This window comes from Hypomesus transpacificus, chromosome 15 (genome assembly GCF_021917145.1).
Source record: "Hypomesus transpacificus isolate Combined female chromosome 15, fHypTra1, whole genome shotgun sequence".
In the NCBI taxonomy this organism is placed as follows: domain Eukaryota; kingdom Metazoa; phylum Chordata; class Actinopteri; order Osmeriformes; family Osmeridae; genus Hypomesus; species Hypomesus transpacificus.
In genome coordinates, this window is record NC_061074.1 from 8467329 (window position 1) to 8489561 (window position 22233).

The 22233-nt window shown below is 48.2% G+C and overlaps 3 protein-coding genes across 5 annotated transcripts; 1 reads left to right on the forward strand and 2 right to left on the reverse strand.

Annotated features, from left to right (window-relative positions):
- Window positions 1-44: 44 nt before the first annotated feature.
- Window positions 45-2928, reverse strand: b3gnt2l (UDP-GlcNAc:betaGal beta-1,3-N-acetylglucosaminyltransferase 2, like). The gene is made up of 2 exons (XM_047035448.1): window positions 2571-2928; window positions 45-1540 (listed from the first exon to the last, which is right to left on the reverse strand). Exon 2 carries the CDS (start codon window positions 1408-1410, stop codon window positions 109-111), a length of 1302 nt encoding a protein of 433 aa, XP_046891404.1. The 5' UTR covers window positions 1411-1540; window positions 2571-2928; the 3' UTR covers window positions 45-108.
- Window positions 2929-3729: 801 nt separating this feature from the next.
- Window positions 3730-8518, reverse strand: napab (N-ethylmaleimide-sensitive factor attachment protein, alpha b). The gene is made up of 11 exons (XM_047035472.1): window positions 8300-8518; window positions 7250-7329; window positions 6914-7030; window positions 6676-6722; window positions 6461-6538; window positions 6108-6163; window positions 5929-6013; window positions 5520-5624; window positions 5366-5434; window positions 5156-5206; window positions 3730-5052 (listed from the first exon to the last, which is right to left on the reverse strand). Exons 1-11 carry the CDS (start codon window positions 8395-8397, stop codon window positions 4951-4953), a joined length of 888 nt encoding a protein of 295 aa, XP_046891428.1. The 5' UTR covers window positions 8398-8518; the 3' UTR covers window positions 3730-4950.
- Window positions 8519-8606: 88 nt separating this feature from the next.
- On the forward strand, window positions 8607-20662 carry bicra (BRD4 interacting chromatin remodeling complex associated protein). Of its 3 annotated transcripts, none has more exons than XM_047035469.1 (13): window positions 8607-9134; window positions 10939-10984; window positions 11074-11119; window positions 12027-14096; window positions 14264-14449; window positions 15961-16584; window positions 16732-16894; window positions 17035-17129; window positions 17614-17663; window positions 17857-18005; window positions 18141-18235; window positions 18322-18427; window positions 18768-20662. In XM_047035469.1, exons 1-13 carry the CDS (start codon window positions 9038-9040, stop codon window positions 20486-20488), a joined length of 5448 nt encoding a protein of 1815 aa, XP_046891425.1. In that variant the 5' UTR covers window positions 8607-9037; the 3' UTR covers window positions 20489-20662. The 3 variants fall into 3 exon arrangements, with proteins under 3 accessions (XP_046891425.1, XP_046891426.1, XP_046891427.1); XM_047035470.1 differs by having other exon boundaries at window positions 14264-14389; XM_047035471.1 differs by lacking the exon at window positions 14264-14449.
- The last annotated feature ends 1571 nt before the right edge of the window (window positions 20663-22233 follow it).

Sequence of the window (22233 nt, forward strand, 5' to 3'; positions counted from 1 at the left end):
CATAAGCCACAAGAAAATAGCCTAGAAAACATTTCTTCAAGACGCACACCACATATATTGATTCTTTATTGGTTCATACAAAAATGGGGTCTGTATCCCCAGGGTACTTCAGCATGTTAGCAGAGGGCTATTCACACCCCTCCACAGCTTCATCGTCTGCTGTGGAGAACGCTTGTGTACCAGAAGCAGGTCCTTGTGGATACACAGATTCTCCCTATCGTGCTCCTGAATGTCAAAAGTCTTGAAGCCTTGGTGTTCCGTTGGCGTGATCCCGATGGCCTGAAAACACATCCCGGTATAGACGTCATCGATAGGGAACAGAGGGATCAGCTGTGAGATGCTGTAGAGGGGCTGGATTAGGCTGCCTGAGAAGAGAAATCCTCCACCTCCCGCGTAGGGAGGGTAGGGTCCATCGAAAAAGGTCGAAGGTATGTAGTACTTGCTTTGAGGATCATGTAAGGGAGTGGCTGATTTGATAATTTGCCCCGCGTAGAGCTTGGAGGTCTGTTCAGGCGACAAAGACTTCAAGTAGCGGAAAATAGCTTGTCTATTGACAAACACGTCATCATCCCCTTTAAAAACAAAGGAAACTCCCGAACAATGTTCCATGGTCCACCTGTAAAACACCTGCTCTTTGAGGGTCAAATTGAAAAAAGACTCGTGAAAATCCCATTGGAGCAAATCTTGGAAGTGATTCGCCTCAAACGCTATCAACTGCCCGAGGTCGGGATCGTCCCGGGCGGAGGAACCCAGGAGGAACACGGTGCGAAGCTTCACCCCACCTTCATACCTGCCTTCCCGCCCCCACGTCTGCCTCACCACCTGTCTTTGCTCAAAGTTCTGTGGAGTGGATTTGATGGCGAAAAGTATTAGGAGGTTGTCCACTTTCTCCTCACCGCCACTGCACTTATCTGGCTGATTGATCATCATGGCTGGATCTCTGCAGTCAAGGCCATACAAGAAGTCTTTGTGCAGATCTGGATAAGTGCTGAAGTCGTGCATGTTTGTTTTCAGCAGTTCTTCATTTGTTTCTCTACAATTCGACCAACTGAGTTTGGGTTTCTCTGAGTTATCCCCCTTGTCAAGCTGCTTTATGAAGGACATCAATTTACGGTTCCAGAAGGCCGTGTTCTGAACAACTGCCTTCCTGAAGCTGTCCGAGACCAACAGAGGCACTACATTCTGGACAGCAGAAGCTGTTGAAACAAAGACCGTTTTTTCGGTGTCCCTGTCCTGCTGGTGAATGGGTGTGGCAATGTCATTGTCCTGTGTGGTGGGAATGACTGAACCCTCCTTTGTAGCCGTGTAGCCCAGAATCACCTCAGGATAGTGGTATGAGAAGTAGTAGACAAAGCTGATGAGGACGACCATAGCTAGCACGGCACCAAGGCGTTTTATCCTAGGCCTCATTCTTGAAAAGAGGAACTAAATGTATATCAGCAGATGAAACTGCTCATCAAAAAAAGTAAAAATATAACTGCTTCTGGGTACCCTTCAGGGAAATGTATACCACTTCCTGTGGTCCTTTTTTCTGAAGTGCCTAAAAGAGAGAAAGAGCATTTACCTGTGATTACACAAAAAGTAATGTGTTGAAGATGGGTGATAGCATGACTATGGGATATCCACATAAAATGTCTTGAAGTCATTTGAACTGCAGCCCGCATTACACAAATATTTTTTCCTCATCTCAAAGTCTTTGACACATGAAGCAAGAGAGTGGGGGTTTAGTTCAGTGGTTCGAGCATTGACTGCAGATCAAGAAGTTGCAGGTTAAAATCTTGTTTGTGGCTTTGGATATGGGTCTGCCACAGAATACATCAAGCTACAAAAACGCGCTTTAACACGCATAGGGATAGATGTTTGTCCTATTAAGCTACACCTAAGAGATGCATTCGATATAAAATGTCCCACATTATTTTAAACAATGTCAACAAGCGTGACTACCAATATCTGTTGCTTAGTTATCAGTTGCCACGGGTGGTGAACAGCATTGTGTTTCTCTTATAGCCTAATGATCTTTTCGTTGTCCTCTGAGATTAATTATCCACACAGTAGCCTAAATTAGCATTCCCAAGAGGTCACACAACGAAGCCTACTTGGAAAAAAGAGGCACACACGTGCAATGCTTCGAATAAAAAATGTTCACCATTTGTCGTCGCCCCCCCCCCCCCCCCCCCCCTCCCCTAACGTGAAAGTAATTTAAACTTTACCTTGATCGACCAAAATACATCTAGGACCTTATGAGTGTAGTATTCTTCCTTGAAGTTTAAAGTTTCAGTGTAGGCTACTGTAGCCTATACAAAAGCTGGAGGTTGTAGCCCCGATAATAAAATGTGAATTAGGCGATATTTAAGATTAGTGTAACATGTTCTTCTCAACAAACATCTCGAATGTGTAGGCCTACAGTTATGAACTCAATTACAGTCGAGACGCAGTAAACGTATACCAATACGCATTAATAATTTTTGGGTGCTTTCACTCCAATCCAACTGTAAGATTAGCCAACTGGGATGAATTGTGTTCATTTATTTACGCAACCAAAATAACAGCCAATAGCATAGCATACTTACCGGATTTCTCTGTGTTGATGTAGGCTATACAATCCTCACCCAACAAGCATTTTGTAAAATTACATTCCAAATAAAGCGACAAGCGCATAGACAAGTCTCCCACAGGAAGTAGGGTACGAATCTGTTTGGAGGAGTGGCTCGATAAACATGCCCACACAGATCACAGGTGGGGCCACGGCAAGGTGCAGCCAAGTCAATTAATAAACTAATCAATCGCGTTTTAAACATATAGGCTACTTTTTGACGCAATCGCCTGTGATCCACCCTAATGTAAGATGTTTATATAGATGTTTAACTATAAAAAATAGCCCTAGGCTATTTTACTAACTATCCTGTTTAAATTGGTCAGCTAAAAGTGATCTACTCATGCTGCATGCATAAACCTACGCTTATGTGTGAACACTTAATTATCGTACTCGTTTGAATCACTTACACATAACTGTCAGCAGAGGGCGCCAGCGGCAGATAGATACCATCTAGCAGTAGGCCCTGAACAGCTCCCTTGTTGTGGCTCCACCTTTTTTGGCTCTTGTCTGTACCTTTGTCACGCCCCAAAATGTGCTATTTCAGGGTGCATTAAGGTGCATAGAACAGCACCCGGGACATTTTCAGCTCAACCAATGTTACATACCCTATTCGGAGACCTTAAGGAACAGTGTGAAATATCCTATAAAATCAGTAAATGACCCATGCTTCTACATTTGTTTGGTATACAAATATTCAAAACAATTGTATATACTGCCTTTATGTCAGGTTTGTTGACCAAGTATTTTCAGGATGATCTATTTGCCACACTGCTTGACCAGGCGCACTCCATGCACTGACTGCATACTGTGTCGAAGCGTAAGCTATGTGAGCATGCGACCAATTGGGAGACGGAATTTGATCACAAGTGATTGTTGCTGTTGGTTTAGTCTACTACAGCGTGTATTTGGCAAAATACGTATTTATCCTAGAGAGGCCTTCTCATCTGTAGGGTTCATCACCAATGACTATTCTACGGTCATTGACTGGTCTTCCTTTGTCTACAGGGTCGTACTTGGGATATGATTGAATCCCAAAATGGTAGGATACCTGATACAGATACAAATATAAAGGTTAATTTAAGATTTGAATGTCAAACTCAAAGTGGTCAAAAATATACCCAATAAAAACTCTGCCCAATAAATAAGAAAGCGTTTAATGAAATCTTTAAATTCGGATTTGCAATTTGCCTAGTTTCAAACCCTTTCGTGGTTGGCCTATTAGTAAGGCATTGGAGGGTATAGATCACTGTACTGACGGAAATAGATTGTCCATCTTTACACCAACAGCTCAAAATAAATCAGACATTTTTGAACATATTGCCTGGTATCTTTAGTCAATGAAGTTTATATAAGATTCAGTTATCAGAGACAAAAGTATCATTTAAAAATAGCACTTCAAATAGCAATGGAATAAAGAAACGCGGCAATATTCATTTGTTCTAAAAACCCTGTTTGTTAACATAGGATGCAATCATGTCAGCATTAGGGAGAATAGCCTGTAACGTTAAACACATTTAATATGATCACACACATAATCAACATCATAACAATAATAAGAGATTTGCTTTTCCAAGGCCACTTTGTGAATATCAAATTAAATCTTAAAGGCCCAGTTCGTATGATATTAATACATCGTTTCTTTCACCCCGCTGATGCAACACAGTGATCTGATAAAACAGGAGTGATAACAGCTGTACACGTGTTTACTTATTTAACTATAAAAGATCGCAACTATCTCACGCAGGAAAATAAGCATTTTCAAATCATCAAAACTAGGCTTAGCAGTCCATCATTCCTAAGGGTCGAGCACAAAGGTACTTCCTGTAGTACTTCCTGTAGGAACACCTAAGACACTCATGACAGGCGTTACTCTTCTGAAGGGGGTAGTCCAAGGCACTCCATTATTGGCTGAGTTCACTGTTGTCTATATCTACAAACTCACCCAAGGAAGGTGTTCATCAACAGGAAAGGACCACACATATTGCTAGTGGTAGTTGCTGGGCCAAACAGAGTAGCTGTGTGGTGAAACACTTTTTGGTTGGAGGCACAATAGTGTGTAATCAACACATACAGTTCTTGTAATTAAGAGACCGCCACACCTTGTTCTTTCCTTTTAAAAACAGAAAGGTCAACTTTAAGAGGGCACTGCAAATTGTACCCCTCTGTTCCTCACTCAAAATTGTCCTTCTCAACTTTTTTTTTTTTAAAGAAAGAAAAAAGTGCAACGGCCTCTTAATTTTTTCCAGAGCTGTAGTTGATGAAGAATATGAGGATATATTAGAGGCAAAAATGCTCTCTGTTGAAAAGGCACAATAAAGGTGGTAGGCAAGAGCAGAAAAAACGTTTGTGAGACATTAACGAAGGTCGCTCTCGTCGTCCTGTATGGTTTTCTTGATACGGAGAAGCATAGTAGTGAGCCACTGGTCCAACCGTGAAATAGTGTCATATTCCTTTACCTGTGTAATAGGAAGAGGAAAATATTACTAACATTTCAGATTTCACTTTTTCTTCTTTTTGAAAGTTATTGTATTGCATACTGTAGAGGCCAGTTTCGCTTACTGAATCAGTATACGCTTCCACGTTCTGTTCCTCATAGGCATCTAAAAGTTTCTGGTACGAGAAAACAAGAAAAAGTTGTACATCCATAAATATTTTGTAATATATACAACTTTTTGTTACATATACAGTGGTATACAACATGTTTTAATATACTCTATAATAAAAACCAAGCACCTCATTCAACATCTAGAAGTTAACACAGACACTAACCTTTAGCAGTTTGTATTCTCGAGAATCGGAAAAGGCGGGAAACATTTCTTCATACTTTTGCATAGCAAGCTAAGAGGAAAAGTAAAGACGTTTCAGCAGGAACCCTCAGTTGGCCGTTCGGATTCAGACGGAAGTCATAGTGGGAAGGACTTACTTTGGCATTCAGCATATCCACACAGAAGTGACAGAGTGCTGCTTTGAAGAAGTAGTCCTTTGCACTGTACTTCAGAAGGGTGCTGTCCATTGCATAAGTTCCAATCTATAAAACAAAAATCGAAATTTCACATAAAAACATGTCTGCAGCACCACCTTCAGAATCAGAAGGGATTTTATTCGCCATGAGTGTTTGCACAAACAAGGAATTTACTTTGGCAGGGAGGTGCATACATTAAACATATGGGATGACCTTGTATGATACATCACTCCCTTGCACTGAACGTTACATCTACTTGTTTGTTACAAAACAGAATCACACAAACAATAATGTCCTCTATCTTGATATCTTGGTTTATTAATGAATTATCCAAATATCTATTGCCACATGACTGAATATGAGTGTTCACCTGCTCATAGATCTCGATAGCTTTTGGGTACTGCTCCAGCTGAGCTGCGTAGGTTGCCACTTTGAGAAGGCACTTGTTAGCTGAGCTGACAGGCCAGGTAAAAAGACACGTACATTAGCACGCTCATTTACAACAGACAGTCAAAGACACAAATGTGTCTCTATATGTCTTGTGCCTACCTAATGGACTCCTCTCCTTTGTAATAGTCTGCTGCCTGTTCATAGTGAGCAATGGCCTGCCGAGAGAGAGACATAGACACAAAGAGAGAAAGAGAGAGAGAGACACAGAGAGAGGGAGAGAGAGAGAGAGAGAGAGAGAGAGAGAGAGAGAGAGAGAGAGAGAGAGAGAGAGACGTATGTTTGGTTAGCAGGGAACATATCAATCACTCAGTCTGACAGACAAATGTGGAGTTAAATCAGATTTGGAGTCAGCAACTTACTATAGACAAGAAGAGAGGGTGATTATGATGCATGTGACTGAGATATATCTTAATAATATGTGAAAAACGGCATCAGCTACATTTTTCTCTGACCTTGTCAATGTCCACCAGTTCAGTCTCATAAACTTCGGCGATGGTAATGTGATGTTTTGCAGCAATTGTGAACCTTCCCTAAAAATGTAAGGAGAGAAACTCAAAATTGACAGAACGTACATTGTAAGAACAACATTAATGTGATTTAAAAGTAACCCAAACCACTGTGCATCACACAAGTGCAATAGTGTTTACTCAAATGTGGAGAATTTCACCATGTCTGTGTATATCTCGATAGCCCGGTTTAGACAGTTGATGGCCTCTATGGAAAGGAGAGAAAAAAGTTATAGAAAAGAAGTCAGTTAGGGGAAAAAGTAATTGAGCTACAGGTGTGGTGTGATACGCCATATAAGAAATAGTAAACTCCCAGAATAAATTGGCATGGACTAAAAGGATGTCCTGGTTTTGCTTGGACAACTAAAAGTGATATAACTTTGTGAGCAAGAGTAATACCTTGTGGATCAGCCTTTTTGAAAGAATTCCCAGCATCAATAAAGTTACTAGCCGCATCATGTTTGCTTTGCATTTGCAGATGAAGGAGGGCAGCCTGAGAAAATGCATTTCCTGCAGCTGAAACACACATTTCCAACCAAATAAGAAAAAACATTTTGATAATAACAAATGTGAGTTGTTCTGTCATAAATCTACGATACATAATGTAAAAATGTTGTATTGCGATTTATTGTTTAACGATATATTGTTACACCCCTATTTCTAAGTGAATACATGTAAATACAGCATGTAAAAGGCATGAAACTTTATCAAACATTTGGCTACATAATTTCTTACCACACCAATTCTTGGCCATCTTGAACATATTGGCGGCCCTTGCATACAGGTCACACGCCTCCTCCATCTTCGAGGAGCCTCTGAAATAACAATAACAGGAGAAATCAAATAGACCTTGGTTTACTCAACGTAGCACACTCGTGCACAAAAAATGGTTGCAAAATTATTCCTAAAATAAGAAAAATAGTTTTGTGAACAAAAAGAAGATAATTAGTGCGAGTTAGTGCGTTGTCTTCAAGATGTAAAGTTAACTTTTTTCTATTTCAGTTTTGTTATACTGACATATTTTATTCACTGTGACAGTGATTTACACTTCGGCTTTTTTTTTTGCTACCCGACTGCTGGGTCATCAGGTCTACGGCATAAATGGTGACATATTTCGAAATCGTGTTTTGACACAACTACTGTAGCTAGCCTCCTGTAGACTCGACTTGGGATCCGTATAACAGGTTTAGCTTGAAAGTGAGTAAGCAAGCAATTTAAGCTGTAAGTTAAGTATCAGCGAGGAAAAACAAACAAAAGACACCTTTCGAGAAATGATCTAAACAGGCTAGCTAGTTGTTAGTGTACAAAAACTGCAAGACAAAACACAAGTATGCTAATTCTACTTACTAGCCAATACTTATAAGTTAACAAGTGTGTGTAGCTAGCTAATAGGACACCTCGTTTTGTGTATTAAAAGGGCAATGGCTTGTCAACACCCAGGTCATCGGGACCTGAAACTTTGATGGCATATGAGTCTTTGTCAACAACGCATTACCTCACCACGACACCGGGCGGCCCTGGAACACTATACGAAAACACTCAAACCAAATGACTGTCATGCTAACGAGGGTATCAGTTGCACAAATCCAACAATTTGCTAAACCCAACATATTTTTTACACTGATGTAATGACACAATCATGTCAATTAGTTCCTCTGTAATTGTATAGTCTATAAGTTAAGTAGCTCTCCACCTTCTTAGCTGACAACAGCAAGTTCGATTACGTTGGTTAGCCTACTGTCTAAAGAAAGCTAGTTAGCTAGCAAGTAGAAATGGAACGCTTACCCAAAAAGACCCCCAAAAAACGACTGGGAAGATTTAACCTTTTTTTCAGCTTCAGCCATTAGAACCAATGCTTCTTTTTCTTTTCCAGAGTTATCCATTGTGGTATACTGTATTTCAAATATTACTTTACAGTGATAACAAGCGGGTATCTGGGAATCTACAAAAAAGTATCAACCGATGCACTCACTCACTGTACTGTTGGCATCACCTATGTCACGTGGGGTGGGATATGACGAATTTGACGGACCTGCTGCCTGTTGTTTTAGTGATACATTTCTAAAGAGTGGATCAGATGGCTCTATCGTGGATATTAGTATCGGATATTTCAGAATATTTATTTCAGTTTTTGATCACCGGCGGATGTCAGTAAAAAGCATGAGAAGACTATATGTTGAAATTAAGTTGATGTGTAGTAAGTTAAGTGGTTGATCAATATTGGTCCAAATCAGTATTTATACATTGGAAGTCCACTCTTTCCAAATTTGAAATAAACCAATTGAATCCAAAGCTAAATTCATTGCAGTAACTTTGTGAATATAATTAACCTGCGGGAGGATGTGAGTTGAATTGACTGAGCCACTTTGAAAACCAAAACAAATGTAGTTAGGGAAAGTACATCGATAATGGATAATCCTAGTCATCAGGCCAAACATAGTATAGCCGAAGAAAGAGTCTTCTTAGACTTATTGTAACGAGATATGGAAACACTCTATCAATGTTTTTGGTCAGGCAAATGCAATGGTCTTCAGTTTCCTGCCTGTAGTTGGGTCCTGTATGGAAGCCCGTGCGAGGCTGTCCTGGAGACCCCGCGCTACCTGCACCTCAATCGTCTCGGGTGAGTTTGCTACAATGTAGCAATTTCTCTATTAATCAGAATAACTATAATAAAGCTGTAACATTTGCATACTGCAGGCAGATGCCAAACCTTGCATCTTCCAGGGTCAAATGCTGTAGTCCTGCACGCTCAGGAAAACATACTCATTTTCCAACGAATTCCCAAGCATACCCCCCTGATCCAAGAGTATTCCAACATTAACTCATATTTTGCTTGCAAAGATAGCTACGCAATTGCATTTAAAGCAAGCATATTGCTGCCTATTGTAAATTCTGCTTAAATGCAAGCGTGCAATGCAAATGTTTTGATAAACCCTATCGGGTCATGATTTGTGTTGAATGTCAGATGTATTGGCTGCGTCTGAATCAACACAAAATGTTGATAGTCCGTAAGCAAGACTCCTTAGCTAACCAAAGCTAGCTTGCTAGTTAGCTACCGTTAGCTAACGTAATTGAAGACTATCAAGCTGGTTATATCGACCCGCTTCAAAAACAAGGATGATTAGCGGATATCGAATTGTGAGATGAATACACACAATTTTAGAGTGAAGCGGTAAGCTGCAAAACATTAGCTTGCGTGGAGTATAGCTATGATCTTTATGCATTATAAGCTCTATGCAATGCTAGCTGGTTAGCTCTCTAGTCGCTTCGCAGTATCCCTCCATTCATATCCTGCGCAGCACTTCTTCATTGCAATGTAATGGCTACGAACGTTGCCTTCGTAAGAGCGGCAATTTGGGATACAATCGGATGAGCTGTCGGAGCGCCGAGTGCTCATGTTTTAAGCCCACTTTATTCTTAAAAGAGGTTTGCTACGCATCTTGTTTTGGTTGGTTGGTATGGGCTGGTAATAAAGCTAGCTAGTCACAGACAACAAAAATAGTCCATGGGTCAAAACCCCGCGTTTTCACGTTCTGTTGTGTTACTCTCTTGATTAATCAAAACGTAATTGTATTGCCATAGGTATAAGTAATGATTGGGTGTTTATAATCTAGTGTTTAAAAATGCGGGATTGCAGCAGCTCTTTATTGTCTGGTGACTTGATGACTTAAGAATACACACCACCAATATACGGCGTAATGTGTACTATTTCATACTATATTTAGCCAGCTGATCACTTAGGGTTCCGATTCAGTTTGCTGTTGATTGGATGCTGTACTATGTTCTTAATTCACTTATCTTTTTCCAAACTATTGTTTTATTTGCATGATGATTTTGCTTGATTATGAGCCGTTTTATTCTGTTTTTTTTGACTACTGAACTATTTCATTGTAGACTTAGGAAAATAAGGAGGAAATAAGGAGAATTCGGTGAAACATGGGTGTTCGTCAGAAATGGCTTTTGGTAGACTGTTGGAAACGGGTTCTGTTTCTCTTATTTTGTTGTATAGCAAACCCCTGAAAGATATTACTTCAAAAGTATCTATTACAAAAATCTATGTTAAGGAATGTTAGCTTATACTCATCACTTATGATTGACCTCATTTCACCTTTAAGCAATGCACTTCCAACATCCCATCAATCTATTGCAGAATGTGAACAATATACTTACATTTGTTAATTTAGTATTAGTGTTGAGGTAAACCTTTCCTGTCTGTCATGCTTTAAGTCAGACACATTAAGGGATTTAGGCTAAACCTGGAAAGAATAATGTCTCTCCTCCCTTCACTTCTGCCTCAGTCTTGGCTGAGATTAAGTTTGTAACAACATACCTAACTTTGTGGGTGTGAAGGAGGTTTAGCCCTGCTAAGTCCATCTTATTTGTGCTACTATAAACACTGTCTTTTCGTCTGTCATGTTTTACAGTTGACATGGATGATGAAGACGGCAGGTGCCTGCTAGATGTAATTTGGTAAGTTTGTGTCCCACCAGACATGTGTTGGTTGTGTTCATGTGTGATACAACATTGGACCAATCCTTACTGATGTCCCTCTCCCACAGTGACCCTCAAGCACTCAACGACTTTCTTCATGGATCAGAGACCCATGTGAGTATCCTCTGCTAGGTCTTCAAACGCTTTTGATTTATGCAGGGCTGGAACTGTACCTGCCAACCGGGTAAACGGTAGGATGGATATTTTTAATATCTGCCTGAGTGACAACATGGAGCACACAGGCCACATACCACCTCCCGTTACCCCCCCCCCCCCCCCCCCCCCCCCCCCCCCAGGAGACGTGTGTTCTTCTCTCAATCCTCTGCTTATGGGTGTCTGTGCTGTTTGATTGCACTCTATTCCTCCCTCCGTTTTCCCCTTTTATTAATACACAAAAGGACAGAAACTAATCTAATGCTTGCAATATTTGTTTTCGTACTATCCTTTTGTTTCTGCTCCTTTTTATACTTTGACTTTCACTTCGGTGTCTTTGTCTTCGATCTTTGGTTGATCGTCGGGTCTGTGCTGTCCTTTCTGCTGTACTCTGTTTGATGGCCTGTCTGCATTCCCCTCTGTCTTGTCCTTGTGGCGTTTCCCCTCCTGCCGGGCTGTCTGTGGTGTCCTGTCTGTCCTATCCTGGGTGTGTCCTGTCTGTCCTATCCTGGGTGTGTCCTGTCTGTCCTATCCTGGCTATGTCTGTCTGTAGCTGGACACTGATGACCTTTTGGATGGCTCAAGTGACCCCTCAAGCTCGTTCTTCTCCACCGCTGGGGTGAGTAACATCCCCCATCCTTCTGTCTCCCTTCATATGTGTAGCATGCGTCTCCCCCCCGCCCGCCCACCCAATAACATACGTCCACCGTCTCCAAGCTCCAGTTGACCCCGTTGTGACCCCAGGAAGGTCATGGGGCCTGCTTTGTCAACATCTTTCTGTCACCAGCAGCTCCATTCCTCTTCATTCCACATGCCATCTTCACTACTCACCGTCACCGGGCTTCAATTTGACTCTCTTGTCCCCTAGGACCATGTTCCCGAGATCCAGCCAGCCGTCCAGCTGTCCGTCAGCGAGCCGCCAGGCCTGCCCAGAGTCAGCGTGGACCTGGACTTCCTGGAGGACGATGACATCCTGGGCGGCTCTCCGGGTGGCGGGGAAGGCGGGAGCAACGGCATCGGGACCAATCACGAGCCGTGTGACATCCTGCAGCAGAGCCTGGCGGAAGCCAATATCACAGAGCAGAGCCTACAGGAGGCCGAGGCCGAGCTGGACCTGGGATCCTTTGGCATACCGGGCCTGGCACAGGTGGTCCAGACTCTACCGGATGCCAGCCTGTCTGGGGCTGGGGGCACTGCAGTCGGTGTAGGAATAGGAGTGGGTGTCGGGGGAACGACAACGATCTTCCCGGGGCCAGGCCCTAGTACCACTGCCACACCTCCCAACGCAACGGCTGACATGCTGGGATCAGTTCTGGCTCATCAGGGCCTACAGCTCCAGTCCCAGGTCATGAACAAGGCTATAAGTGTTCAGCCCTTCATGCAACAAGTAGGCCTTGGAAATGTAACTCTTCAACCGATTTCAAGTCTCCAAGCTCTTCCTAATGGGAGTCAGTCTGGACATTTGGGCATTGGACAGATACAAGTAGTGGGTCAGCCCACTGTTATGACTATAAACCAGTCTGGGCAGCCTATCCTGGCCAAAGCCATGGGTGGCTACCAGCTGCACCAGCCGGGGCCCGAGGCCGCCGGCGCAGGGACGCAGGCGGGGCTTGGAGGATCCGTCCTGAGCTCTGGAGGGGGACTTTTGATCCAAGGGGGCAAAGCCACTCTGGGATCTCCTGCTTTAAACGGACCTGCTGTCTGCGTCAGCAGCAGCAGCACCAGCAGCTCCAGCAGCACTATGACGACTCCTGCTGGCCTCATGGGCTTCGGCAATACCCCTCTGAGCGCGGGGCTCGGACCCCAGGCACAAGCGCAAGGCCAAATCATGCAGATCATCCAACGCACTCCAACCCCCATCCAACCCAAACCCCCCCAAGGGGGAGCCATCCAACCCAAAATCTTCAAGCAGCAGCAGCAGCAGCCAGTGCCCCATCCCCTGCAAAATGATGCCAACAAGGCTCTAGGGGTGCAGCAAGTCCCAGTTTCCGCTGCTCAGAATGTAGCCTTTCTGACGGGCAAGCCAGGCTCTAATGTTGTCCTGAGCACACAGGCTGGGTCTCAGGGCCCCCAGTTCCAACAGACCCTGTTCAAGCAGCAAGGAGCCCACACGTCAGGCAAGCCTCTCAGTGTGCACTTGTTGAATCAATCGGGTAGCATTGTTATTCCCTCCCAGACGGTTCTGCAGGGTCAGAACCATCAGTTCCTGCTGCCTCAGTTGCAGGCAGGGGGCCAGATCTTGACCCAGCACCATGGTGGCCACATCATCACCAGCCAGGGCCCCGGAGGGCAGCTCATTGCCAACCAGATCCTTTCTGCCAACCAGAACATCAACCTGAGCCAGGTATTAGCCTCGCAGGGGCACCCTGGCGCCGCCCACATCCTCTCTGGACACATCCAGCTGCAGCCCGGCCAGATGGGTCACCCCACTCTCTTCCAGATGCCTGTCACGATAGCCCAGACCCAGACCCAGACCCACCCTATCACGGGCCATGCCCAGACTGTCATCCAGGGCATGCCCATCCAGAACTCCCTGGCCATGCTGAGCCAGGTGGAGGGCCTGAGCCCGGCCGTCAGCCTGCAGCCTGCCCTGCAGCCCCAGGCGGGGGGAGTCCCCAGCAGCAGCGGCGGCGGCGCGGCCGTCATGGCCCAGGGCCAGCCCGGGGAGAGCGTCACCGTGCTGGGGAGCACCACGGAGCAGGCGGCTCACCCCGGGCAGCACAACACGCAGTCGTCCATCCTCACCATGCAGACGGCTCCCTCCTCTGGGGCCGTGTCGGTCCCCTCGTCCTCTCCGTCCTTGTCTGTGTCCACCTCGTCCTCCGTGAGCACCGTGGGGCTGGGCCAGGCCCAGCACAGCCCAGGCAGGGTGCTGTTCACCCCCCAGGGCTCAAGCATGATCCTGAGCCAAGAGTCGCTGCAAATGTTCCTGCAACAGGTCAGTGTGCTCCGTCAGCTGCTTGTTTACACTGTCTGCGAAACAGTTAACATTGGCAAATAAAAAAAAAGAACGATAACTTGCACGGAGTGATGTCCTGGTCTGACCTCTCTGGTTTACTATTTTACCCCCCCCCACCCCTGCGTTGGTAATTATACTTGTGTCAGGACCAGCGCCAGCAAACAGAGAATGACTCCGCCCCCTCTGTGGGCATACCAGCGTCTGTTATCGTCAGCAGCAGCACCACTGATCTGGCCCCCTCAGGCCATGACGGCCTAGTATCTGAGGCTCAGGTGGGCCACAGCCTCTGCCCCTCCCCTGGCCCCACCCACATGGCAACAGTGGTAAAGCAGGTAGAAACGCCCCCCCCCCCTTCCCCTTATGCTAAGCCCCGCCCACCTGTTGCTGCCGCTGTCGTTGCCACTGCGTTAGGGTGCCGTCTGTCCCTGCAGCCTTGTCTCTCCCCAAGTCACTACTACTTGGTCTGCTTACCTTCTCCTCATCTTTCTCCTCATCTTCCTCCTCCTTCTCATCTTCCTCATCCATCTCTTCCTCTTCATCCTCCTTCTCCTCCCCCTTCTCCTCATCTTCCTCCCCCTTCTCATCTTCCTCCTCCTCTTCATCCTTCTTCTTTCTGCCACACTGACAATGGTGGTGCATGGTGTCCAAATCCTGCCTCATTTCCATTGCCATGTCCTTTGTCCATACGTACAACTGTGGTATTATTAACGTGTCTGGCTGTTTGCCTGTTTGTGTGTCTCTGCACGTTGGCTTGATCATACTCACTGTTTCACTGTTTTGCCATGCATGATGCTAAACAGACTCTTAATGTAGTGAGTGGGTATCTATGGCTGTGAGCACGCTGGTGTTTTTCAGCTAATGACTCATGTTTGTGCCTTTTAGAATGATCCTCCTAAATCCTCTACCTGTCACTGTCTCTCAGACATCTTTCTTTGCATGAGCACATCTGGTCAACTCACTGACCCTCCTTCATCTTGTGCACACTCAGGATGGTATACTCTACCCTACCCCCAGCTGGTAAACTCTACCCTACCCCCAGCTGGTATACTCTACCTTACCCCCAGCTGGTATACTCTACCCTACCCCCAGCTGGTAAACTCTACCCTACCCCCAGCTGGTATACTCTACCCTACCCCCAGCTGGTATTCTCTACCCTACCCCCAGCTGGTAAACTCTACCCTACCCCCAGCTGGTATACTCTACCCTACCCCCAGCTGGTATTCTCTACCCTACCCCAGCTGGTATACTCTACCCCCAGCTGGTACACCCTACCCCCAGCTGGTACACCCTACCCCCAGCTGGTACACCCTACTTCTAGCACAGTAGCCTAGATCTCTTGTTTTGAACTAAATCCACAGCTTTCACCCCCCCCCCCCTAACGACTAGCTCTGACCTGCTCCCCTAAACCCTCCAATCATCACACAAGCTCCATCCCAGACCTGCTGACCTCCGCCCCTTGCTGGTTCCCTCTGTTTTCCTTTAGCTAATCACAGGAGCAGCTGTATTATTATCCAAATACAGTTATAATGATGTTTTTATGCTGTTATCTTTATCTCAAATTACTTGCAATTCAAGGTTGTGATGACCTCAATCTGATTTGCTACACTATTCACAGGCAATTTTGCAAGCTTTAGTGTTATCTGTGGTACTGTTTGTCACTGAATCTCTTTCTGCTTGCAGATGTGTGTGTGTGTGGTTTTGTGCTTGAAGTCCTCTTGCCTCCTGTTATTCTGCTGTAAAAACGTGTCAGTCCAAATATTTAGTGTGACCTTTGTGTTTCTGGATTGGAGGCCTTGCTATATCTCTGATGGTCTCCTTGTTTGTTTGGATCCCATGTCTTCAGGTTCCTCCCACTGGTCACCCACAGCCCCTGCGGATCCAGAGCATGTCCCCCTCTCAGCCCCTTGCCACGCACACAGCCCCCCCTCCCCTGGCTGACAGCCCCCAGCCTTCCCCCTCCCCGCTCACCCTGGGTCAGCACATCCAGTCCCCACACCACCAGCAGCAGCAGTCCCGCCCCCCGTCTCAGCCCCAGCCCCAGGCCCAGACTCCATCTCGCTCCTGCACACCCTCCTCCCTCCCCCTCTTCATCGTCCACAACCAGCTCCCCGGGTCCCCCCAGCCGGCCCCTCAGCCCCAGCAGCAGCAGCAGCAGCACCCCCCGTCGGCTCACATCCAGGTCCAGCTCCAGCTGCAGCCCCAGGCTCGACCGCCCTCGCAGCCCGCTCCCTTCCAGCCCGACATGCCTCCCGCCTCCTGCTCCCCCAAGCCCCCCCAGGCCCCTCCGGCCCAGTTCCAGTTCACGGCACCCCCCCTCAGCACTGTGGTGAAGGCCCAGGTGCCTCTTCAGGGGCTGACCGCCGAGCAGCAACACCACCTGCAGCTGGTAGCGGCTCAGCTCCAGACGCTGTCCACCATCACCCAGCCCTCGCCTCAGCAGAAGCAGCTGCTGGAGAAGCTGCACCAGGTAACAGCGCCCCCCCCCCCCCCCCCCCCCCCCTCAGACAGAGCCCTCACACGCTGGCCCATGTGTGTCCAGTTCAGTGTCCTTGACCGCCCCGAGCGAGGCTGCCTGGGGGCGTTAGTGAACCCTCCTCCTCATTCTTCCTCCCAGGTCCAGCAGAACATTCTCCTGCAGGCCAAGCAGCTTCCGTTTGGCTCCCAGCAAGATGTGCCTGTCACTCCAGGTTTGACATCAGCAGCCAGCTCTGGAACACCTCTCCAGCTCCCCCCACTCTTGCAACAGACATCAGTGCTCGTCAAGACCCCTATCACAGGTCAGACATGACCATTCTTAACATTGAATGTACTACTTAATACCGAATGTTTTTGTCAGTGTAACCAGCTCTTGGTTGCCTGTTAACTCTCTTTTTGAAAGAATCTCTCTTCAACTTCTGTTTTCGACTTCTCTCCTCAGCATCCAATGACCTGCAGGTATTCTCAGGATCCCAAGGACCCTGTGGGACAGTTAACCAGGTGGTTACTCCAGGCAGCCTTACACAATCTGTACAGGTGAGCACCACGACCACTGCATCCTCCAGTGGGATCGAATGTAGAGAGTATGACTGCTCTGACCCTCCCGTCTCCCCCCCCCCCCTCCCCATCCTGTCCTGGTGCAGCCAAAGGTGGGTGTGGTCAGCTCAGTGGGAGGGGTCAGCTCAGTGGGAGGGGTCAACTCAGTGGGAGGGGTCAGCTCAGTGGGAGGGGTCAACTCAGTGGGAGGGGTCAGCTCAGTGGGAGGGGTCAACTCAGTGGGAGGGGTCAGCTCAGTGGGAGGGGTCAGCTCAGTGGGAGGGGTGTCTGGGGAAAGCTGGGTTGTAGATTCAGGTGTTGGGGACGGCTCCGTCCACTGGCCGCTGGTCCCATCCAGAGCAAGGTGAGGTCACAGTGAGGACGACCTGGGTGCAGAGCAGGCCTGGGGTCAGGGGTCAGGCACGGTGGATGAGTTCTTTAGTCTGGTCTTGATGTTGTCTTTTTTCTCCCACTCTTGTCACAGACGACAACTTTGAAGATGCCTTTCTGCATGGAGCCCAGCAAGGAAGCCAGGTGTGTTTGGGTTCAGCTGCGTTTACTGTGTTTGCTGCTAGACCTGCGTTTTAGAGCAAGGCCTTGGTTATCAGACCTAGTGATAGTTTGTGTTTCTCGTATGACGTAACTAAAGTGACAAACGCAAATGAGATGTAAATCCCAGTTCGATCGACATGTTTGAAAAGGTTGTCGTGTGTGTGTGCGTGTGCAGGATGCTGGAGCAGCTTAGGAAGCAGCAGGGGTCCGTTCTGTATCCAGACCAAAGCGCTCCGTTCCGCTGCTTCGAGGACACTCTGCACAGACTGCTGCCTTATCACCTCTACCAGGGCACCGCGTCCTCCCCCCACGACTACCGCAGAGGTAACCCCCCAAGCCTCCCCTTGCTTCCCCAGCCCCCCTCTGCCTCTACTACCCCCCCACCCCCCCCCCCCCCCCACACACACACACACACACACACCCAAGTCTGACCACATTCTCCCCTCTCTTCCTCCCCAGTGGACGATGAGTTTGAGAGCGTCTCCAGTCAACTCCTGAAGCGAACGCAGGCGATGATCGACAAGTACCGCCACCTGCTCTTTGAGGAATCCAAAGTAAGTTTACAAGTTGCGAGTTCCTCGGCCTTGGTTCCACCTGGCCGTGACGCGTATTTAACCCGTGATTGTTGTTGGAATACAAGCAGAGGCTGGGTCCCTCGGCAGAGATGGTGATGATCGACCGGATGTTCATCCAGGAGGAGAAGATCGCCCTGGGTCAGGACCGGATTCTGGCCAAGGAGAGACCAGGTACCTCCACCTACACCCTGGGAAAGCCCACACTCTCTAAACTCTCCATCCTGGAATATAATGCATTTGTTTTAGCAAACTTGGCAAGCTTTTATTCAAAGCGAAATATATGGGGGGATTTGAACCTGAAATGATCTGCAGTCAAATGTTCTACCACTGAGCCCCCCCCCCTAATGATGATGTTTCTCTCTGTCTCTCTCTTGTCTCTCTCTCTGTACCTCTCTTTCTGTACGTCTCTCTCTCTACCTCTCTCTCTGTACGTCTCTCTCTGTACCTCTCTCTCTGTACCTCTCTCTCTGTACGTCTCTCTCTGTCTCTCTTTCTGTCTCTCTCTCTCCAGAGGAGTATGTTGCCAACTCGCGCATGTTGGAGAGTGCGTCTGCCGTGTCCTCCCAGCCCCCCCTGCCTGCTGGCCTCAGCTCTGGGAGGGCTAGAACAGAGCCCCCTCCTGTATCCACGGGATCTACCCCAACAGCTGCTCCCCCGGTCCCGCCCCCGGGCCCCGCCCCTGCCCCCAGCACGACCCCTGCCCCGCCCCCGTCCCACTTCCCCTCTACCAGGTTGGTGATAAAGCAGGCTGGAGGTGGGGCCTCGGTGTCCTGGTCCAGTAGCTGCTCCCCGGCCCCTGCTCCAGGGGTCAAACCCCCGGCGTCTGAGGCTGCCAGGCAGAGCTCATCCTTCAGCCGCGCCCCGCCTCCCTCGTCGTCCTACTCCTCCTCTCGATTGGCCGACGACGACGACGCTCTCCCTCAGCGAACTAGCAAACCGCCCATCAAGACCTACGAGGCCCGCCGGCGAATCGGCTTGAAGCTGAAGATCAAACAGGAGGCGGGCTTTAGCAAGGTGGTCCACAACACCGCCTTGGACCCGGTCCACACTCAGCCCCAACACAACACCCAGCCCCAGCCTCCACCTCAGCCCCTAGCGAAGGCCAGCCCTGCAGCCCCCTCCATCACTACTGTGATCAGGACTCCTCCCCCAACCTGTAGTGCTGCTTCCTCGTCAACAACCTCTGTAGAAACCACACAATCCAGCCTCCCCCAGCGAGGCCAGGCTCCCCCCAGCACTGCCCCCCCCTCCTCCTCCTCTTCCTCCTCCTCTTCCTCCTCCCACCCCTGGTCTTCCTCCACGTCCTCCTCCGCCCCCTCCATGGCTCAGATGAACGGGACTTTAGAGCACCACGACGTCAGCGGAGTCAAACGCAACCCCGCCTCCACGGCGACCCCGCCCCAGACCACGTGTCGCCTGCCCCTGCGGAAGACCTACCGGGAGAACATCAGCCCCCGCGTCCGTCCGGGTGTACCGGGGGGAGGGGGTGACAGCCTGCCCTACCCCAGGCCTGTCTCCTCTCCCCCCAAACCCCAGACGCCATCCTCCCCCTCGGCCTCGGACAGGACTGTGATAGCCAGCGTGAAGCTGGAGAACAGAGGCGGTAGAGAGGCCTCTCAGCCACACGCTGAGCCAGGCCTCGAGGGGGGGAGGCTGGGGAACTCGGTAGACGCTCTGGGCCACGTCTTCGCCCGCGGCGTCAAAGCCCCCCAGCAGCCTCAGCGGCGCTCCGACAGGGAGGAGGAGGAGGAGGAGAGGGAGGCGAAGAAAGCGGACCCCGGTGCTGATGCGGGGAAGTACAAGAGGGTCAGCAGTAAAAACAGACAGAGGGAAGGTGGGCCGTTTCGGATGGACCAGCACGCCCCCGGGCCCCCCTCCCCGGCTGACTCCTCCTTCACCAGGGACTCTTCCCTTCCTGCCAAACGCTGCAAGTCCGATTCCCCCGACATGGACATGGACAATGCCAGCTTCTCCAGCGGCAGCCCGCCCGACGAGTCTCTGACCGACCACCTGCAGAGTGCCATCGACAGCATCCTCAACCTGCAGCAGGGGCCGTCCGCCCGTCAGGGCAGTAAAGGTGGCGGCTCCCGGCCCCACCACCACCACCAGCGGCCAGGCGCCTCAGGGCCCTCGTCCCACAGACCCTCAGTCCCCCCCTCGTCGTCGTCTGCCTCCCTGGCCACCGGTCGCGGTCACAACGGCAGCCTGGTGCCCCAGACTCACAGCAGATAACAGCCCCTCAGCCTGAGGGCAGACTGATACACACACACACACACACAGACAGACTGGGGACATTCTGAACAAAATCACTGTGCTCTGCTGAGCTGTGTCGGCCTAGTTTGTCCATTTGAATTGTCCAAAAAGATTTCTTTGTCGTTTACTACTTGACTCAGTACTCTCGCTGGGGCTGGGGGGGGGGGGGGGGCGGTTGGGGTGGGGGGGGTGGGCGAGGCAACTGTTCTGCATCGTCTGTGTGGTAAGTCAGAATGTTAAAGCTGCAACTGTGAGCTCTTCTCTTCTACGGTCAGGAAACAAGATGAGTTGGTCGGAAGTTATTACTGTCAAGAGCCACTCATTTTTTGCGCTTTGTTTTCTCTCCCTGCATTCTTCTACATTCCTCTGTCATGTGACATCTGTCATGTGCTTTTGGCACCGGTCCACCCCACCCTCCACGGTCTGTTGTTCTTCAGCTGCCCACAGAGGAGCTGAGAACACGCAGCATCGCTCACAGGTTCCAGCTGCCCTCTGGGTTACCCTGATCAGGAGGAAAGGGAGGGAGAGAGAGGGGGGGGAGAGGGAGGGAGAGAAAGGAGGGGGAGGGAGGGACAGAGGAGAGAGAGGGAAGGGAGAGAGAGGGTGAAAAGGAGGGAGAGAGAGGTTGACCTGGTTTAGAGATCCCATTTATCACGTCTTTCTTCATTCTCTTTCCCTGTAGCGTGATGCGTAACATTGGAAACATACTCTGGTTTAGTCTGTAAATCTCCCACCAGGCTGTTCACATTTTTCATTTCATATACATGTTGCATATAACTGATTAGATGTACCGTCCAGAGCCTGCTGGATTTATAGTGAAGTGGTTTACTTTGTGGCTGCTCTTGAGAATTGTATTACTGTAACAAGGTGTAAAATGAACATGTATTGATGAAATTGACATGCTAAAACTCTCTTTTTGTTTGGTTTGAACGTCATTGATTTTCCAGGCACATGTTTTTTTTTAGACACCTTTGTTGCTGACTTTGCCAGGTTTGGGACATTATGCATATCTGTCAACCGATGCCAGGCCAGTCTTTAATTGTTGATCTTTTTCCTTTGTTATCAGTCTTTGCCTAATTTCTCCCTGTCACACTGTCAATCCTCCAGCCCCTTCCCCTTCTGTCGCCTGGTGGACAATTCAAATACAGCGAGAGCAATGACATTGAAAAAAGAACAATAATAATGTAAAAAAAACAAGAATGAGATAAAAGGCCGTAAGAAAATTCGAAGTATAGTATTACAGATTAATTTTGTATTGTATTTATTGTGTATAATGACACTTTTTCAAAAGAAATGTACATTTAGTAAAACTGTAAATTAAACCTTGCTTCTTTTATGAAACATTCATCACATGTATGTTTTATTAATTCCCTCGTGTTTGCTTATGGGTAACATAACTGCACGGTCAAAGATCAGACCAACAGATGTTTAACCGTGAGCTCATTCCAGTGGGGAACACTGCAATGTGTCCGATGGCCACCAGGTGGCGTGTGGAGGTGGAAATGTGTGGTTCTATCGAGCTCCAGAGTTCAGAGGATTCGGGAGGAGCGAGAGGGTTCAGAGTGATGAGGGGGGAAAGCGAACGATTCTCTAAATGCAGTGTTGTTTCATGAGTCATGTGGTCTAAAAAGAATGATGAAAGTCAAACTGGGATCCACCACAAACATTGTGCCTAACAACCGTAGTGCCTAACAACCGTAGTCCCTAACAACCGTAGCATATCG